Here is a 16,778-nt window from a genome sequence, read left to right on the forward strand (position 1 = left end):
GATGAATTACTACTATGCAGTATTTAATCGCTTCAGTAAACCATGTCCTGTGATAAAGTATTTATGGATTTTATTAATAACTATTATAATATATCAACGATTATATATATCAATGCTCTGATATTTTCTGGTAGTTTCTTTACCAGATGATTCTATTTGAAAAATGACGGTTGTTGAGCGTTCACTGCCCTCTGGTGGACACAATTTGGAACTGCAGCATAACTCTACATACATAACCAACATACACTGTTAATAAGTGTACGTTAAAAATGTATGACATTAGTGTTGTTATTATTATAAGTAATACAATAATACATGAATAGTTTTATTTAAATAATCACCAGAACTGTGTAATTTTTAATTTTAGGGGAGGGCGTTGAACGGCTAAATTGAAATAATTGTTCTCCAGTGCTGCACTGTAAAAAACAACAACAATCTGTTCAGTTTACGGAAAAATAACGGCAGCTGTGGTTGCCAGAACTTTATCGTAAAAATTACAGTGAGTGGATTTTCTATTCTAAATTTAAATGTAAATATCAGCAAAAACTGTAATTTAGACTGAATTATTATTTTTAGGGTAATTGTGTCATTCATTCACACATCATGGTATTTCTCGATAAATTTTGTATGAAAATGTTTTTTTTTTTTGTTTTTTTTTACACAGCAAAACTGTGTGTTTCTCCCAGTTTATGACAGAAAAAAGTAAAAGTTTTGTGCTATTCTTTGATTTACTGTAATTAAAAGTGTTGAATACAGTGATATACAATTTTTCTTTTTACGCCCTATTTCTGATGTATTTGACAGTGTTTTACTGTTATTTCTACAAACATTTTTTACAGTGTGGTAAACGCTTAATCAGATCATGACTCTACTCGAAATATTACAAATACAAAAAACAAGGATGAAATAATATAACAAGACCATTCTTGCTTGTTGTGTGGAGGCCGCCGGGGGTGTCAAAAGACACAGAGGAGCACCTTACGTGACAAACGTTTTGCTCTGCAGATGGATGATGGGGTTCTTGACAGTTTTTTATCTACAAAAGTGGGGCCAGAGTGGGGCCCAGCAGAAAAAGTTTGGGAAACCACTGCCTTAGCCCAACAATAGGAGACTTTACTGCTCTCTAGTGGTCGCAGTGAGGAACTGCAATAATACATTAGTCAAGGTAAGGTCAATGCGGGATCAGAACAATGCTAACACTTCCGGTAAACCCTTTCAAATTAAAGCTGTTTTGATTAATTTAATGTGATGCAGTGTTTCAATGTGGCCACAAGTGGGCAGTAAACACGTGATTTTGAGTCAGATCAACTAGCTAACATGTCTGGTAGTCTAACAAGTAATAAGTCTTGTCTCCACAACAACATAAAAATGTTATTAACAGCTATTGTATGTGAATAAAATATTTATTTATATTGACAATACTGCTTTTATTTGTATTTTATAATGAGTTGTAGAAATAATAATACCTCATCCATACAAATAATTTATAGAAATAAAATAGAATTTTACACTTAAATTTGAAGGTGCAGTTCTTTAGTTGACCATCTTAGTGTTACGCTCCAGGATGTCACACATACACGATACTATATCAAAACTTCAGATAAAAACGTACACAAAATAAATGATAAAATCAAAAATAAATTAACAAATTACAAATAATGATGAGAATGGTATTTCTACTATTCCGCCTACCAATAAAAAAATTCACAAAGCAAAAAATATGCATAATTATTTTGGTGCAGGATTCACTGTTTGATAACTGTATATCATTTAAGATAATACTGACTGAGGTATATACGCTTAAAAGGCTCTCAGAAACGCTCAAGCTTGTCAACTAATTTATTAATGTATTATTTTGGGGTCATAAACATGTATTTAATTATTTTTGCATATGTTGTTCACATTCTATTGTTCACTTTTTATTTATTTATTGTGTTATGGGCCCATATATTGTGCTTGTGGGGAAAAAATGATTGATTTAATTTTTCTCTACTGTTAATCTTCATTGCTTTAGCCCTATAAATGTAAATATAAATGTATGAAACCGAACCGACGCCCTTGCCCTGACCCCTTTCCCCTCCTGACCCCTCCCCGCCGCGCGGTCCCAACGCACGGACCGAACGCCCTGGAATTCTGGAACGCTTGGAGACAGCCAATCAGGTTGCCCCCCTGCTTGGAGACAGCCAATCAGGTTGCCTCCCTGCTACGTTAGCACAGCTCTGGCAAAACAACAGCTCGTCTCAGTTTGTTTCCTGTTAGCATTAGCATTTGCTGGACAGCCGCCGATCAGACTGAACGTGTAAAATGTTAAATTAACGAAAGCGTTTGTCTTCGGTTGATGCGATCTGTAGTGTTGGTGCTGGTGTACGCTTGCAGGCAGAGCTAATCGGAGCTGTGACGCGCTGTTAGCGGCCGAGCTGCTAGCTAACTGTAGCTAACATCAGAGGAAGATGGGCTCCATCCTGAGTCGCAGGATCGCTGGTGTTGAGGATATCGATATCCAGGCCAACTCGGCCTATCGATTTCCTCCCAAATCTGGTAAGTGATCGATTTTGTGTCTTTGCTGTTTCACATGAACACAAGAGCAAAAATTGAGTAACCGAGAGCACATTAGCTAACGTTGTTTTCAGGCTCTAATTATTGTTTATTTTCTGCTGATTATCACAAGCTAGTAACAAAAACCCATTAAATGCTGATTTTAAACGTGTACGAACGTATAGAAACGTGACTGTCTGGGTCAGACGTTGTTACCTTTTGATATAAACAGTAGTTTATGTATCGGACGTCGTGCTACTGGTGACAGCCACATTATTGCAAGTTGGTTTATTGCAGCATCGTGATCGAAGCAATGTATGCCAAACATTACAACTGAAAGTACGGACTCCGTCAAAGTGTTTTATCCGCATTGAATTGATGTTACAAAAGCTGATGCTGACATCCAGAGGCATGACAATCATGTCAACAAAGGATTTCCAGCCTGCATAAATAAATTAATAAATAAATTGTACTATTTCAGAGGCATTTTCAGTATCTATCAGTCTCATATGTTACTACACCTTCACTTTGTTATGAAGTAAAAAAAAAACTGTATGGAGAAAGATATGTCAATGTAACACTGAGAAGTTTAAAACCCATATAAACCACATATTTTATTGTCAACTGGCCTTTCAGCCGGTCATGAGAACATGATGATCATGAGGTTACTCTCAATATTATTGAATCTTTTCTGGTTCATGGGTGGTCAAATTATTACACTTAAACAAAAATCATCTTTGTATATAGACATTTGAATAATCATGTGTATGCCACAACACAAGTAGGCAGATAATTAACAGTGGCATGGTGTTGTGTGACTTCAGTCTTATGTATTGATCCCATTTAGACAACCACACAGCCTTAATATTTCTGTTCTGATCTGAACAATACACCTACATTCAATGCAAAAAACAAAAATACCATAGAAGAAAAATGTACCTGAAATAAAGGCATGACTACCAGTCTAAAGTTGTTTTCGTCAGTCTTGTTGATGCTATTGTAAAAAAGACTGCATTATTAAACATGAGCTCCAACATGTTGCTCAAGAGAATCATATTACCATCAAGACATTCTTTTTCACTCTTTTTTTTAAAGAGGACAAAGCATTTTTAGTAACTGTGTGTTAACAACAACTCAGTTTGTGTACAAAGAGGACCTTTATCAAGAAATGTATAAAAAAACATGATTTGTGCCGCTATATTTTTGGCCCACAGTGCCTTTTTTGTTGATGCTTTTCTTTCTCTTGTCCTCAGGGAATTATTTTGCAAGCCACTTCTTCATGGGAGGAGAAAAATTTGACACACCACATCCAGAGGGATACCTTTTTGGAGAAAACATGGACCTGAATTTTCTTGGAAATAGGCCAGTGCAGGTAAAAAAAAAATGTTTTCATCACCTGAGAATCCAGTACATTATATTTTCCACAGTTTTTAAACTGCTGTGATACAGTTCTACTTTTACTGTCAGGAATAGAATTAGCTAGATCATGCTAATAATTTCATATCACACATCATCATAAACATGTTATTATTTTACCAGTTTCCATATGTGACACCTGCACCCCACGAGCCTGTGAAAACCCTGAGGAGTCTGGTCAACATTAGAAAGGACTCTCTGCGTTTGGTCAGGTAAAGATAACAATATAATACAATTTACTGTAGAAGTTAACAGCTGTATAAAGTAAAAGAGTTTTATTCAGCCGACATTTTGATTCTAGGTATAAAGATGACTCTGATACGCCGGTGGAGGAAGGTGGAAAACCAAAGGTCCAGTATGGTGTGGAGTTCACCTTTGATGCTGATGCTCGGGTGGCCATCACCCTCTACTGCCAAGCTTTTGAGGAGTTCTCCAATGGCATGGCAGTGTAAGAATTTAAACTTTAAACCTTTTCTATGAGGCTGAATTATAGATAGATAGATAGATAGATAGATAGATAGATAGATAGATAGATAGATAGATAGATAGATAGATAGATAGATAGATAAAAATAGAGAAGTTAAAAAGAAGATAAGTTGGTAGGTAATGTACAGAGGCCAGATGATGGTAATTGCACTGATGATATGGTGGTAATAATGTTATTGTGACTAGACAGTATATACTAATAGTACAGCATATATATAGTATGTTATATATAATATAATATATAATAAAAATATAATAATAATAATAATAAGGCCAGTATAATAACAGTAGTATATCACCGTATATAGTAATAATAGTAATGGCAGCAACAGTATATGTATATAATAATAGTAGTAGTAGTAGTAGTAGTAGTTATTAACAATAACAATAATAACATAACAATGTGTCATATTTAGCCAGGATCAGATGAAGCTTTAGCTATTAGTAGCACAAAGAGTGAACTGCTGTTTAAAAATTAAACTAAAAGAATCAGAACATTTCCAATCTTTTTATTATTTAAATCTTAATGTCACATCTGAATGAAACAAACATCTGTCTGCCTGTGACAGGATCAGCTGGTCAGACACGAAGCATATAAACAGATTAATGTAAGTCTCACAGCAGCATCCTATTAGTGCAGAACCTTGTGCCTGAGAGGTTTAAAACTCTGTCTTACGGGCAGTGAGATTCAAGTCCGAGAGCACAAAGACAAGAATAGACACGGCGGGTCCTTAGCAACCTCTAGTCGCCATGGATACTGCTGATAAGACTTTGAGGAAGATGAAAGTAATAGTTGGTACTGAAATAATTGCGTTATGATGAGATGAGACGGAAAGATGATGCAATTTTCTGGCATAAAAGAAAATGTTTCTTTGGTTTACTATGGTAATGAGTATTCTTTTCCATTTGAATCTTTATTGATAAATCTCTAAATCATAATTTTTGTTGTTTCCCAGTGAGAAAAAACTAAGTCTACTGTCTTTTCAGGACTTTTCTCTGTCACATTCTGTGTGCAGGTACAGCCCAAAGAATCCATCACTGGTCTCTGAAACTGTGCACTACAAGCGAGGGGTGAGCCAACAGTTCTCCATGCCGTCTTTCAAAATAGATTTCTGCGAGTGGAAAGAGGAAGATGTAAGTATGTCTGTAAATATCCTCTGCTTACACTTTCACAGCATAAAAAAAAACACAAAGTTTGACTTGTTACACACATGGCTATGTGTCCTCTGTTTATAATCTGACTGTTTAATAATAAACTCTATGTATGTTTCCCTTAAAGCTGAACTTTGACCTCGATCGAGGAGTGTTTCCCATGGTGATCCAAGCTGTGGTTGATGAAGGGGACGGTAGGTTACCCACCCCTTATAACAGTCAGGGCTAATGAGACTCGCAACACTAACATTAAAAATAATGACTGATATATAAAAGTTCCCTACTCGTATGGAATTGCACCAATACTGTCAGTGTTCGCAGTAATATTTAAGCTTAAATACACATATGAAGGGGTTGTAGAAAGTTTGGAAAAAATCTAAATTTCAACTGTTTTCATGGATCATTTACAAAATTATACATGTCAATCTATTTTTTTAATCTACATGAAACAATCCTGTGATCACAGTGTGTGAACTGTAACATGTTTTTTTTTGCGATGGTAAAGACTTTTGGATCTGGAAATTTTTGGTTTACATAGATTAAAAGTACTTGAGTTTTACTGCATTCAGCGTTTGTGTTAACCAGAATTTTGTGTGTTCTTTTCAAGATTGCCTTGGACATGCTCATGTACTTCTGGCAGCTTTTGAAAGAGTACGTATGGAAATAAAAAAAAGATAATTTGAATCTAGATAAAACAAGTTTTTGTGTGAGCTAAAACATGTTTGCTTGTTTGTTTCTTCAACTCCAGCACGTTGATGGCAGTTTCTCCGTCAAGCCTCTGAAGCAGAAGCAAATTGTAGGTTTATGAATAATCTTATTCACCTTTTTTGCTATTATTTTGCAATTTATTAAGTGTGATGTAAAGTTAATATGTCCACTTTTCCAATTGGTTGTTTTTTCATCACCATAATGATCCAAGTCTGTAAGTTATAAAGCACATACTGTATGTGCTACAGCATGTTGTTAATGCAATGGAGGATGTTTTACGCAGAGCATCAGTGACCCTCATACTCATCTGCAGCTTTGGAAAAAAAACAAAGCCACAAAAATCTATGCCGAGACCCCTGGGAGTCTGGTAATAACGCAGATCTGTGAAGTACACGTTGAATATAAACTTTCAGGAAGCTCAAAGAGATTTCACTCCGACTCTGTATTTTGTGTCTTTAATCTGACATATGAATCACATTCTCTTTTCTAAAATGAACAAAACAATGAAGACGGTGAAGAGAATATGTTCTACATTTTGCTTTTTAATTCTCTCAGGCCTCATTGTGTGTGCGTGTATGAGTTTCTGAAAGATAATTTTCTGTTACTAAATCTTTTTCAGGTGGACCGTGTGAGCTACCTCTTACAGGAGATCTATGGGATTGAGAACAAAAACAACCAAGAAACCAAGGTTTTGGTTAAAACATTATCTTATACAAGGAATACAATACTGTAAAAGTTTTATTTATGTGACTTTTCATATTTTTTTTCTTTTCCCAGCCATCAGATGATGAGAACAGTGACAACAGTAATGAGTGCGTTGTCTGTCTGTCTGACCTGCGAGACACACTCATCCTGCCCTGCAGACATCTGTGTCTCTGCAACTCCTGCGCAGACACTCTGCGTTACCAGGCCAACAACTGTCCCATCTGCAGGCTGCGTAAGATGTGTTGCATTCATTTAATACAGTTGTATTCTTTATTGAGGCGGTTTAAGAGTAGTCAAAGTTCAACAATGAATTTACATTATTATTGTGTTAAATGTGAGCTTGTGTTGATTTCCCCAGCTTTCAGAGCCCTGCTGCAGATCAGAGCTGTGAGGAAAAAGCCTGGTGCTCTCTCTCCCGTGTCCTTCAGCCCTGTTCTGGCTCAAACTATGGATCATGACGAGCACTCAGTAAGTCACGTGTACATCATTGAATAATCGGATAAAATGGGTAAGATGTGCAGCACATCAAGTGGAAACTGGGCAGGAATTTGAACAGTGTGACATATATTTATGGACAAACATTGCATGGGGGCACACTGTTGGAACAAATTTCACATGTTTCTACAATATTGTGTTCTAAACTAATGACTCAGTTAAAAACCACCCCCAGCTAAATCTCCATGCAGGTGCTCCAGAGTTAAACCTCTGAATCCCACAAACCAGCTGCTGGGTTTGAAAGGCATGGTTTCTTAAAAAAACAACCAAAATGACACTATTTATAATAGCAAGATATTGTAATAACAGAGATAATCGTCGGATTATCACATTTCAGATGGTCCCTGAACAAATCATGTGTAACGTGTACTTCAGTCAGGAAAAATAATCAAATCTTAGCTTTTAATTGTAATTTTTCATCAAAATTCCTTTATTCTTTGTCAACTATTTGGGGTAAATGTATACTTTATGTCAGACTGATGACACCGGCTCTGACACCTAAACCCATCGCCCAACCCTTTTCTTATAGTGCTTATTATGAATATTCCACCATGTGTTTATCGACTGTGTATTGTTACAACCAGTCCTTGCCTATGTCACTTTGCAGAGCACAGACTCGGTTCCTCCCGGCTTTGAACCCATCTCACTGTTGGAGGCTCTGAATGGTCTGCGCTCAGTGTCTCCTGCCATCCCATCTGCCCCCCTCTATGATGACATCAACTTCTCAGGGGGTGTGGGAGGTGAAGGCAGACAGCTGAGCTCCCCAGAGCATTTAAGTGATAGCAGTCTGCAGAAAGGCAAAGTCAGCAAGTCACCTGACAGGTATGTTAACACGTACATGCACACAAACATCACTGTTAGATCAGGTTAGGACCAAGGTTATTATAGTTAACGCAAACTAGAATTGAAAAACGTTTTCGTTAACTGAAATAAAAATAAAAACGAGAGTTTTTCAAAACTAACTAAAATTTTAGTGAAAATGTCCTTTGTTTTCGTCAACTTTTTTCATACATAAACCTTTTTGGTGGGTTTGAAATCTATTTAATCTATCTGGTTTTATGACATAATAAACTATTAAAACCCCATTACAAAAAAACTAAAACCAACACTAAAACTAATAAAAACTAAACTAAAACTAAGCATTTTCCAAAAAAATTAAAAGTAACAAACTCACTCTAAAAATGAATTAAAACTAACAGAATTTGAAAACAAATAATCACAACGAAATTAAAACTAAAAGTAATGAAAAATCCAAAACTATTATAACCTTGGTTAGGACAGGAGTTATTTGTAACATTAATCACAAACACTTTACATTATGCTAGGCCAGTCATCAGATTTACAGCATAACCTCTTTCATACACACATATGGGGTTCAGTTATTGTCTGCATTAGTAAATAAGCATGGCTCCAGACAGTTTAGTCATGACAAAAATGTTAACATTTATTTTAAAGGCTACAGCGTCTGGAGGCCATCTATCATTCTTTTGAATGGAAGAGGTGTAACTAGAGTGAAAATCTGTCTGGGAGCTTTGATTGATTAAATAACCTCTTCTACTTGTATTTTTCTTTCTGTATTCATATTTTTTTTGCTTTGTCCTCCTATCCAGCACCCTTAGGTCCCCATCCTCTCCCATCCAGGAAGAAGATGAAGAGAAGCTGTCTGAGATGTCTGACGCTCAGCCACACACACTCCTGTCCAGCAGCCCCGCCCCCACTGACGTAAGCCGCTACTGCACCACCTGACATTTAAACTGCTGCAAACAAAAGCTGTAACCAGATCTTTCTTCTTCTTCTTCTTCTTCTTCTTCTTCTTTTTCTTCTTCTTTTTCTTTTTCTTTTTCTTTTTCTTCTTCTTCTTCTTCTTCTTCTTCTTCTTCTTCTTCTTCCAGGCCACAGCAACCGAGGACGTGGCAGAATCCCTGTCTCCGGATGATGGTGAGTTTTCTCATTTGTCAGCGAACTGTTTACCCTCTGGGGTCTGAGCCTATTTTGGCTGTTTTTGAATACTTTTGATTTTGCCCTTCATGTACCACATAAACAATGTTTACTATACCCATATTTGGTATCCATTTTTTCTTCATCTATATGATCTGACAATTATTTTCTCACTTTAACCTACCTACAACATATTGAGCCCAAAAATCATGAAATCCGAGTTGAAAAATTATACTATTTACTACAATAGAAACCACAAATATGCTCAATGAACTGTTTTGGAACTTGAAAATGTAAACATAAGATGCAAATTTGAAAATATAAAAGGTAAACATTTAAATATAATAAAACTATATACAAAAAAGTCCCATAAAATCATTAATAGGTGTTTTTTTTCCTTGTTAGCTGCAACTCTTCAAAACAAACTGCAAAATTACACAGAGAGCTATACCAACGCTCAAATATTACTATAAACGATCATATATTTGGTTTTACATTACCTAGGAATGTCAAACACAACAAAAATTGGGAGAAAGTTTCAAGTCTGTACTTTGGAGTGAAGTTGATAGCCGCGCTCCATGTGACCTAGTTTTTTTATTAAACGTCATGTGATCTGATCAGGACGGCACGATCATAGACCTCAGAGGTTTAATATGAATTATGTGACACTGGTAAAGATTTGTTGGCTTTGAGGATTAGATTTATTGCCATTTTCTCTCCTGGGTGTTCCAGAGGACAGGATGCATGCTGGAGCAGACATCCTACAGGACTGCAGCAGTGAACACAGCAGCTTGACCAAAACAGAGAGCGACCCACCAGGCGACTTGTCTCTGCCAGGTGAGAAATTCTCTGCCTGGAACAGAGAAGAAATATCAGACGGAATAATAATATCTAGGCCCCCGCAAACAGGAAAGAAAAGGAAAAAAAGCAGAATATATGCCATGTATATAATAGCTGAGAATGGCTTAGAGCAAGCTCTTAAAATTGCATTGTCATCTACAAATGATCTGGTTCTTGCTTATATTTGACTCTTTTCTTGTTCTGGTTCTCTAATGTTTCTGTTCCTAAATCAAGACTGAAGGCTGTGATTCCCTGTGCTTTGCATCTAACCTGTGTGCTCTTGTGCTTCTCTGTTTCCTAACACTATTCACTCTTTTGTTCCCTGCCTTCCTGCCCCTTCGTACTGCCTCACTTTGGGCAGCTCTAGGTCCTGATTCCTGCTCTATTGGTATGGAGGAATAACTGTGGTATGTAGGCTTTCCTGTCTGCTCTGCTTCTGTATATGAATCTTATGAATTAGGGGTGTCATGGTACAGAAAGTCACGGTTTGGGCCTGGGTATATTTCTAACACCTCTCTATTACAGTGTATAATACACTGAACAAACACTTTCGCAAAAGGCAACAGGTTACAATAGTTTATAAAACTGGAAAACATCTCTTATGCTATTTAATTTATGTAAAAATCTAGAATAAAACAAAATACAACTTGTGCATTTAAAGGAATGTTTCATTAGTTTAATCGTTTCCTTACGGAAACATTCAAAGCACCCAAACATTTCTGATCCTGTAACATCTGGGTGTGACCATTGAATGTGTGTAAGAATGTTGGATGCATTTCCATACTCTACCCTGTCCTTGTCTTACACACTACTCTCCCTTTGTTGCTGATGTAGCTGAGCTGGGCTTTCAGCTTCAGCTTCAGCTTTTCTTTTACTCTCACCGTAGTGGGATCGACTTGCACGCTGAAGGTTTCTGGGTCGAACTCGTGCTTCTGAACTTTGGTTTCACATTACGTGAATTAATCTACATACCGTGTGTTCGGCGTGCAGCTGCTTTCACTGGACAATGACAGTACCAATACATAAACAGTGACAGCCCTACAATAAATGGATCCAACATCATCTATCACAGCTAGAAAAATAACAGGCCTAGCAGCTATTATCAAGTGGATTTTCTGTCTTATACAGTAAACACTTTATGTCTCTTTTTATGTGAAGTCTGACCTGGAAACTTCACTTTAAGCCATGTTGTTTATCTGTTCCTACCTCTCCAGGTTCATCAGAGTCAACAGAAAGCCTGAAAAGTCAGAGCACAAACTGCTCCAGCCAGCCTCTCCTGTGTCCCACGAGCAGCCTTCATATGGAAGATGAGCACCTCGACCCCTGACTCTGATCCCGCCTTTTTCATCAGAACAGATTTGTGCATTTCAAAGATCATGCAGTCCCTGTTTTCCTTTTTACCATCCAAGACCAGTGTTCTGCTTCAGCGAACAGAGCTGACAACAGCCCCAGAAAAGAAGTCCATCAGGACAAGGGAGGACTCTGTTTATTCCATCAATGTCTCTGACATTAGAAAAGAAATCTGACTCCAACAAAGATGTTCTTGGTACCTTACTCTATGACTGATGTTTTTTTCAAAATAGTTATCGTTTCCCCAGCTTTGAAAACATTTCATTAACTGTCAGATGGTGTTCAGTTGTGTGTCTTGACCAGAGTTGCGGTCTAGTAATGTGGATTCCAGAGATATTTCACTACCTGTCATGGTGGTTTTAAGCACACTTACTTTAAATTAACTCTGTATCAATTGCTTAACACAAAATTCAGATGAATTTATAAATGCAGTTTGTGTCTAGATATTGTATTCATCAGTGATATGCATTAATGACTCAAAGTTATGTTTACTGTACGGTTCAATTGGATTATGAGCAGAAATTTTAAAACATATTACATATGTATCTGTGTGTCCATTTAAAGTGATTTTGCACTCCGACAAAATCGTTTATAATCCATTCCTTATACCAAGAGTTTATGATGCAATGAGTTTAAATTGTCTGCAATCTTAAACATTTACATGTCACTTTTTTTTATTGTTTCTAATGATGTGATATCTATGTACCATAACTGTACTAGAATCCTGTGTAGTTACTATCAAAATTGTATACTTGCATATTACATAGAGAAAAGATCCTCATATTGAAATATGGAAATATTCACTTAACATGCACATTATTTAAGACTTTGATAATTGATAATAGCTACAGATTCACATTCTAACAGCTAAACTCAAAGATAGTTAAAGCCTGCAACAAGCATAGATGCTCCAGCGACATGTATGCTGACTCACTATGGCACAGTAAGTGTGCTTGTCGTAGTTGTGGCAGATCTCTGTACAGTCTTTTTGTGGCAATGCCGATGTCTGCTTATGTGATGTAGCTGCCAAAAAAAGGGGGTCCGGTGTTTATGTGGCTGCAACACCTTTACATAACTTGGTCCTGTATGTGTAGCGCCATGCATATAGATCTATGTGCCTTGAATTGTTATGGCTGCCTGCTTGTTGCATTGGACATTAGTGTTCTTATAAATGCTACAATATACAACAGTTTCCAGCCCGTAGACAGGATTTTTGATGCAGATGTACAGAGCCTTTTTTTCTATCGCAAACTTCATGTTACTTCAAAAATGTATCTTGTTATTGCAATATGAAATTGAACTGTTTATTTACTATGTTATGGCCATGTATCAATTATGCATTTAATCTTAGTATTTAGGTTCAAGCGGATTCTCTTTATGTACGTGTGATTGGAAGGATCACATCCAATGTAAGGAATGCAAACATTGCATTTTAAGAATTGGGCTAGGATTTGCATGTGCATTTGTAGAGCTTAAACCTCTCACTGCTTTTAAGAAACATTATTATTTTGTCTCCCCCCTCCTCCTCTTCGGTGCCATTTCAACTTGACACTGTGCCTTCCTGTTCCTGTTCTGACCACTATTGACCTGGTATCCAGGATAACTCCACAGTAGGTGGTTTGTGGCTCTCTGTAAAATCAGTATCTGTCTTTCCTCATGTGTATAGCAGCATGTGCATAACAATAAAGATTCAGAGATTAAAACATTTTATAGTCCTGTTTCAACCTGTCTCATACAGTGTGTAAAGCTGTCAAAGATAAGTCCTCTATCAGGATAAGCAGTACCCTCTGCTGTCAAAGCAGGAAACAAAACTTCTGTGGATTTGGTTACGCACTGCAGTTTAGCTACTACACATGAACCATGGCCTGCTGTAAAGCTCAAGTTAATCTTCCACCTAAAAGCCTCACGGACCTGTGAGTTTCTGATTAACATGATTTTTTTTCAGTTAAAAAAAAAAAGTGTAACGAAGTGCAATTTGTGAAAGTACAAGTTTTATGCTGTAGCCAATTTACTTAAACAGTATTAATCCCCCAGAAAACAGGAAACAAAAGGCTCAAGGATAAAACATTACAACCTGCATTAATTAGTTAGAGCTGCCAAGGCCTGTGTTTCTTTTATCCACTAAGGTGCAAATAATTCTGCAGTTTGAGAACACCTTATTGAATCTGAACTAGACTTTTCTTAAGAACAAATTTTAAAAAAATGATCTGAGCGTATCTGAAGTTTGCGGATGGTTAACTTTTGCTGCCTGCTCAGCTGGGCCAACAGGTGTATGCTAGTGTACAGTTTAATGAGGATTCAGTTACAGTGTGGTCTGGAGCTTGCCTGTAAAAACATAATACACTGAGAAAATATCTAAGTGTATGTGTATACACATGCTGTAAATGAAAACAGGGCCTATGAAACGTTCAGCTATAAGGTCAGTGGGTGGGGTTCTAGGAACAAAATCAGAGTTTAATCTCCTATCAGCTCTCAGCAAAGTCCTGTCTCTGTTTCAGAAATGTATAAGCTTGTCTCAACATTTTTGGACATACTATGTTACGGCATTTGTTTTTGTTTTTAATTCTTTGACATATTATCATGATCAGCATACTATTCTGAAGTGTTTTTCTAAATGTGTGTGTGTGTTTTCTCCAAATTCTTGACATTGTATGATATAGTTTTTTTCTGTGATTTCAAGATAAACTAGGGCTGCAAGCAGTACTGAACGGGCCCTCGCAGTACACGCGTGTCGGGGCATGCTGCCGTCGGGTCGTGTGCGTTACAGGAGCCAGTCTATACCACTCCTATGAATTTCATTGCCTTAAGTGTTATAGTGTGGCCACGGTACCAAATATGAAATTAGACTGCCACCACAGTGCCACCTAGGGGCCGATCAATAAAACCTTAAAGGGTTATCTTCAGGAGGGCATTGACAATAATTGTACCAAGTTTTGTATAATAATGCACAAACTATCCCTTTAATCCTCATACAGTGTCTGAAGGAGGACTCTAAACTGATATGTATAAGTTAGAAGAGGCAGGTAGCAATGGTGGAAAGTAACTATGTACATTTACTCAAGTACTGGACTTGCGTAACTACCTAATAAACTTTTAAGTGGTTTAATTTATAAAAATGGGTAATAATTTTAAATGTATCATGTTTTTCATTTTAAATCTTGACCTGAAAGTAATTAAAGCTGTCAGCTAAATGTAGAGGAGTAAAAAGTACAATATTTGCCTCAAAATGTAGTGGAGTAGAAGTATAAAGTTACATAAAATGTACATAAAAGTACCTCAAAATTTTACTTTAAGTCCAGTACTTGAGTAAATGTACATAGTTACTTTCCACCATTGCTACCTGCCTCTTCTAACTTATACATATCAGTTAAGAGTCCTCCTTCAGACACTGCATGAGGATTAAAGGGATAGTTTGTGCATTATTATACAAAACTTGGTACAATTATTGTCAATGCCCTCCTGAGGATAACTCTTTAAGGTTTTATTGATCGGCCCCTAGGTGGCACTGTGGTGGCAGTCTAATTTCATATTTGGTACCGTGGCCACACTATAACACTTAAGGCAATGAAATTCATAGGGGTGGTATAGACTGGCCCCTGTAACGCACACACCCCGACAGCAGCATGCCCCGACACACGTGTACTGCGAGGGCCCGTTCAGTACTGCTTGCAGTTCTAGTATTATGCTTGTTTTTGTATTTCGGGCATACAGTACATACATACACTATTACTATTCCTGCAAACTTTCATCTACAGAAACCGTTCATATATCAAAATGTTCCTCTCAATAACAACATACATGGCTATGACTTTCTACACACACACACACACACACACACACACTCTACATAGTTTATTCACAATATATACACACTATACATACTATAAATACTGTACACACATAGGCCTATTACACATACATACCACATGTACTGTACACACAATCTACACATGCTATACATACAGTACACACATTATATACTCATACTTGATACACATACTACGCATATTTTACACATACTGTACACACATATTACACATACTGAATTATTGATATTATTAAACTTACTGACATTCTTACTAATTTAGAGCCATTCCCACCTTCCCAACTATTTCACCATCTTAGACATTTAGGCCAGTGCAGTTTAGCGTCACATTTTTAGCTTTCAGCACTCACATTCTTTTTCTTTTAGGAAATGCATCTTCTAGTTGTAGAATGCCCCTCCCCTCACAGAACACACAGATTGACAGAGTTGCAGGTCAGAAAAAGGGATTTAATCTTTGAACAACTGTGTACCTGCTCGCCTCTAACATCTGATGATCTCACAGACAGAGATGTTTTCGTATTTGTGATTGGTCAGCTGTCCAGATGACGTGGGAGATTTCCCATTCATCACTATAGTGAAAGCCAAAAGGAAAACAATAATCCTTAAAACAGTTCTACTTTGGTTTCATCTCTTAAGGTTACATTAAACATTATTAAGGCTAAGCCTCAAGCCAGGGGATTGTGGTGTAAAGCCTGTTTTTCCTGTAGAGCAATAAATTAGTTAAGACCAATTCAAAAACAAGTGGTTTACGTTCTTTATTTGTAGACGTTTGAGAAAGAGCTTTTGGAAAGGTTAAATCAACCAAGATAAAGCACAATAAGTCAAAATAAACTATCAATGAAAGATAAAGAGATTGTATGATTGAGAGCTTTATTATTATTATATTATATTATTAAAAATAAAAATATTTTCTCCTGAATTTAAATGACTTACTGTATTCAGTTGACCGCCAATCAAGTCCGTGTAAATAGGTTTACCTCAGGACATTCAAAGCAAGCCCTCTCTCATTTAATTAGACTGTGCTAAACCTCTTTGAAGCATGAAAACACCACAACAGCAATCCACACAAATCTCCAACCTGTCTCAGTGTGGTTAATTTAGCCCACATGCCCTTGATCTACAAAAAACATGTGTATCACTCCACATCCAGTCACACCATGCCTTTGCATATCCCCACCCTGAAAAACACATACCTGAATGTACAGTAACTATACAAACTAATCCTAATCTGTCATCAGTGATTTTATTTAATCTGCCTGAACTATACAGAAAGACACACATCATACAATGTACTGTATATCTTAAAATACCAGATTATTTAAATTAA

General features: G+C 36.8%; 1 protein-coding gene across 2 annotated transcripts; it reads left to right on the forward strand.

Annotated features, from left to right (window-relative positions):
• Positions 1-2,204: 2,204 nt before the first annotated feature.
• Positions 2,205-12,644, forward strand: mgrn1b (mahogunin, ring finger 1b). Of its 2 annotated transcripts, XM_059348389.1 has the most exons (17): positions 2,205-2,538; positions 3,789-3,907; positions 4,075-4,163; positions 4,253-4,399; positions 5,454-5,571; positions 5,717-5,783; positions 6,197-6,240; positions 6,338-6,385; positions 6,917-6,985; positions 7,075-7,234; positions 7,361-7,470; positions 8,105-8,319; positions 9,108-9,219; positions 9,390-9,435; positions 10,168-10,272; positions 10,637-10,682; positions 11,490-12,644. In XM_059348389.1, exons 1-16 carry the CDS (start codon positions 2,451-2,453, stop codon positions 10,675-10,677), a joined length of 1,578 nt encoding a protein of 525 aa, XP_059204372.1. In that variant the 5' UTR covers positions 2,205-2,450; the 3' UTR covers positions 10,678-10,682; positions 11,490-12,644. The 2 variants fall into 2 exon arrangements, with proteins under 2 accessions (XP_059204372.1, XP_059204371.1); XM_059348388.1 differs by lacking the exon at positions 10,637-10,682.
• Positions 12,645-16,778: the final 4,134 nt, after the last annotated feature.

The sequence above is a fragment of the Centropristis striata genome, chromosome 13 (genome assembly GCF_030273125.1).
Source record: "Centropristis striata isolate RG_2023a ecotype Rhode Island chromosome 13, C.striata_1.0, whole genome shotgun sequence".
Classification (NCBI taxonomy): domain Eukaryota; kingdom Metazoa; phylum Chordata; class Actinopteri; order Perciformes; family Serranidae; genus Centropristis; species Centropristis striata.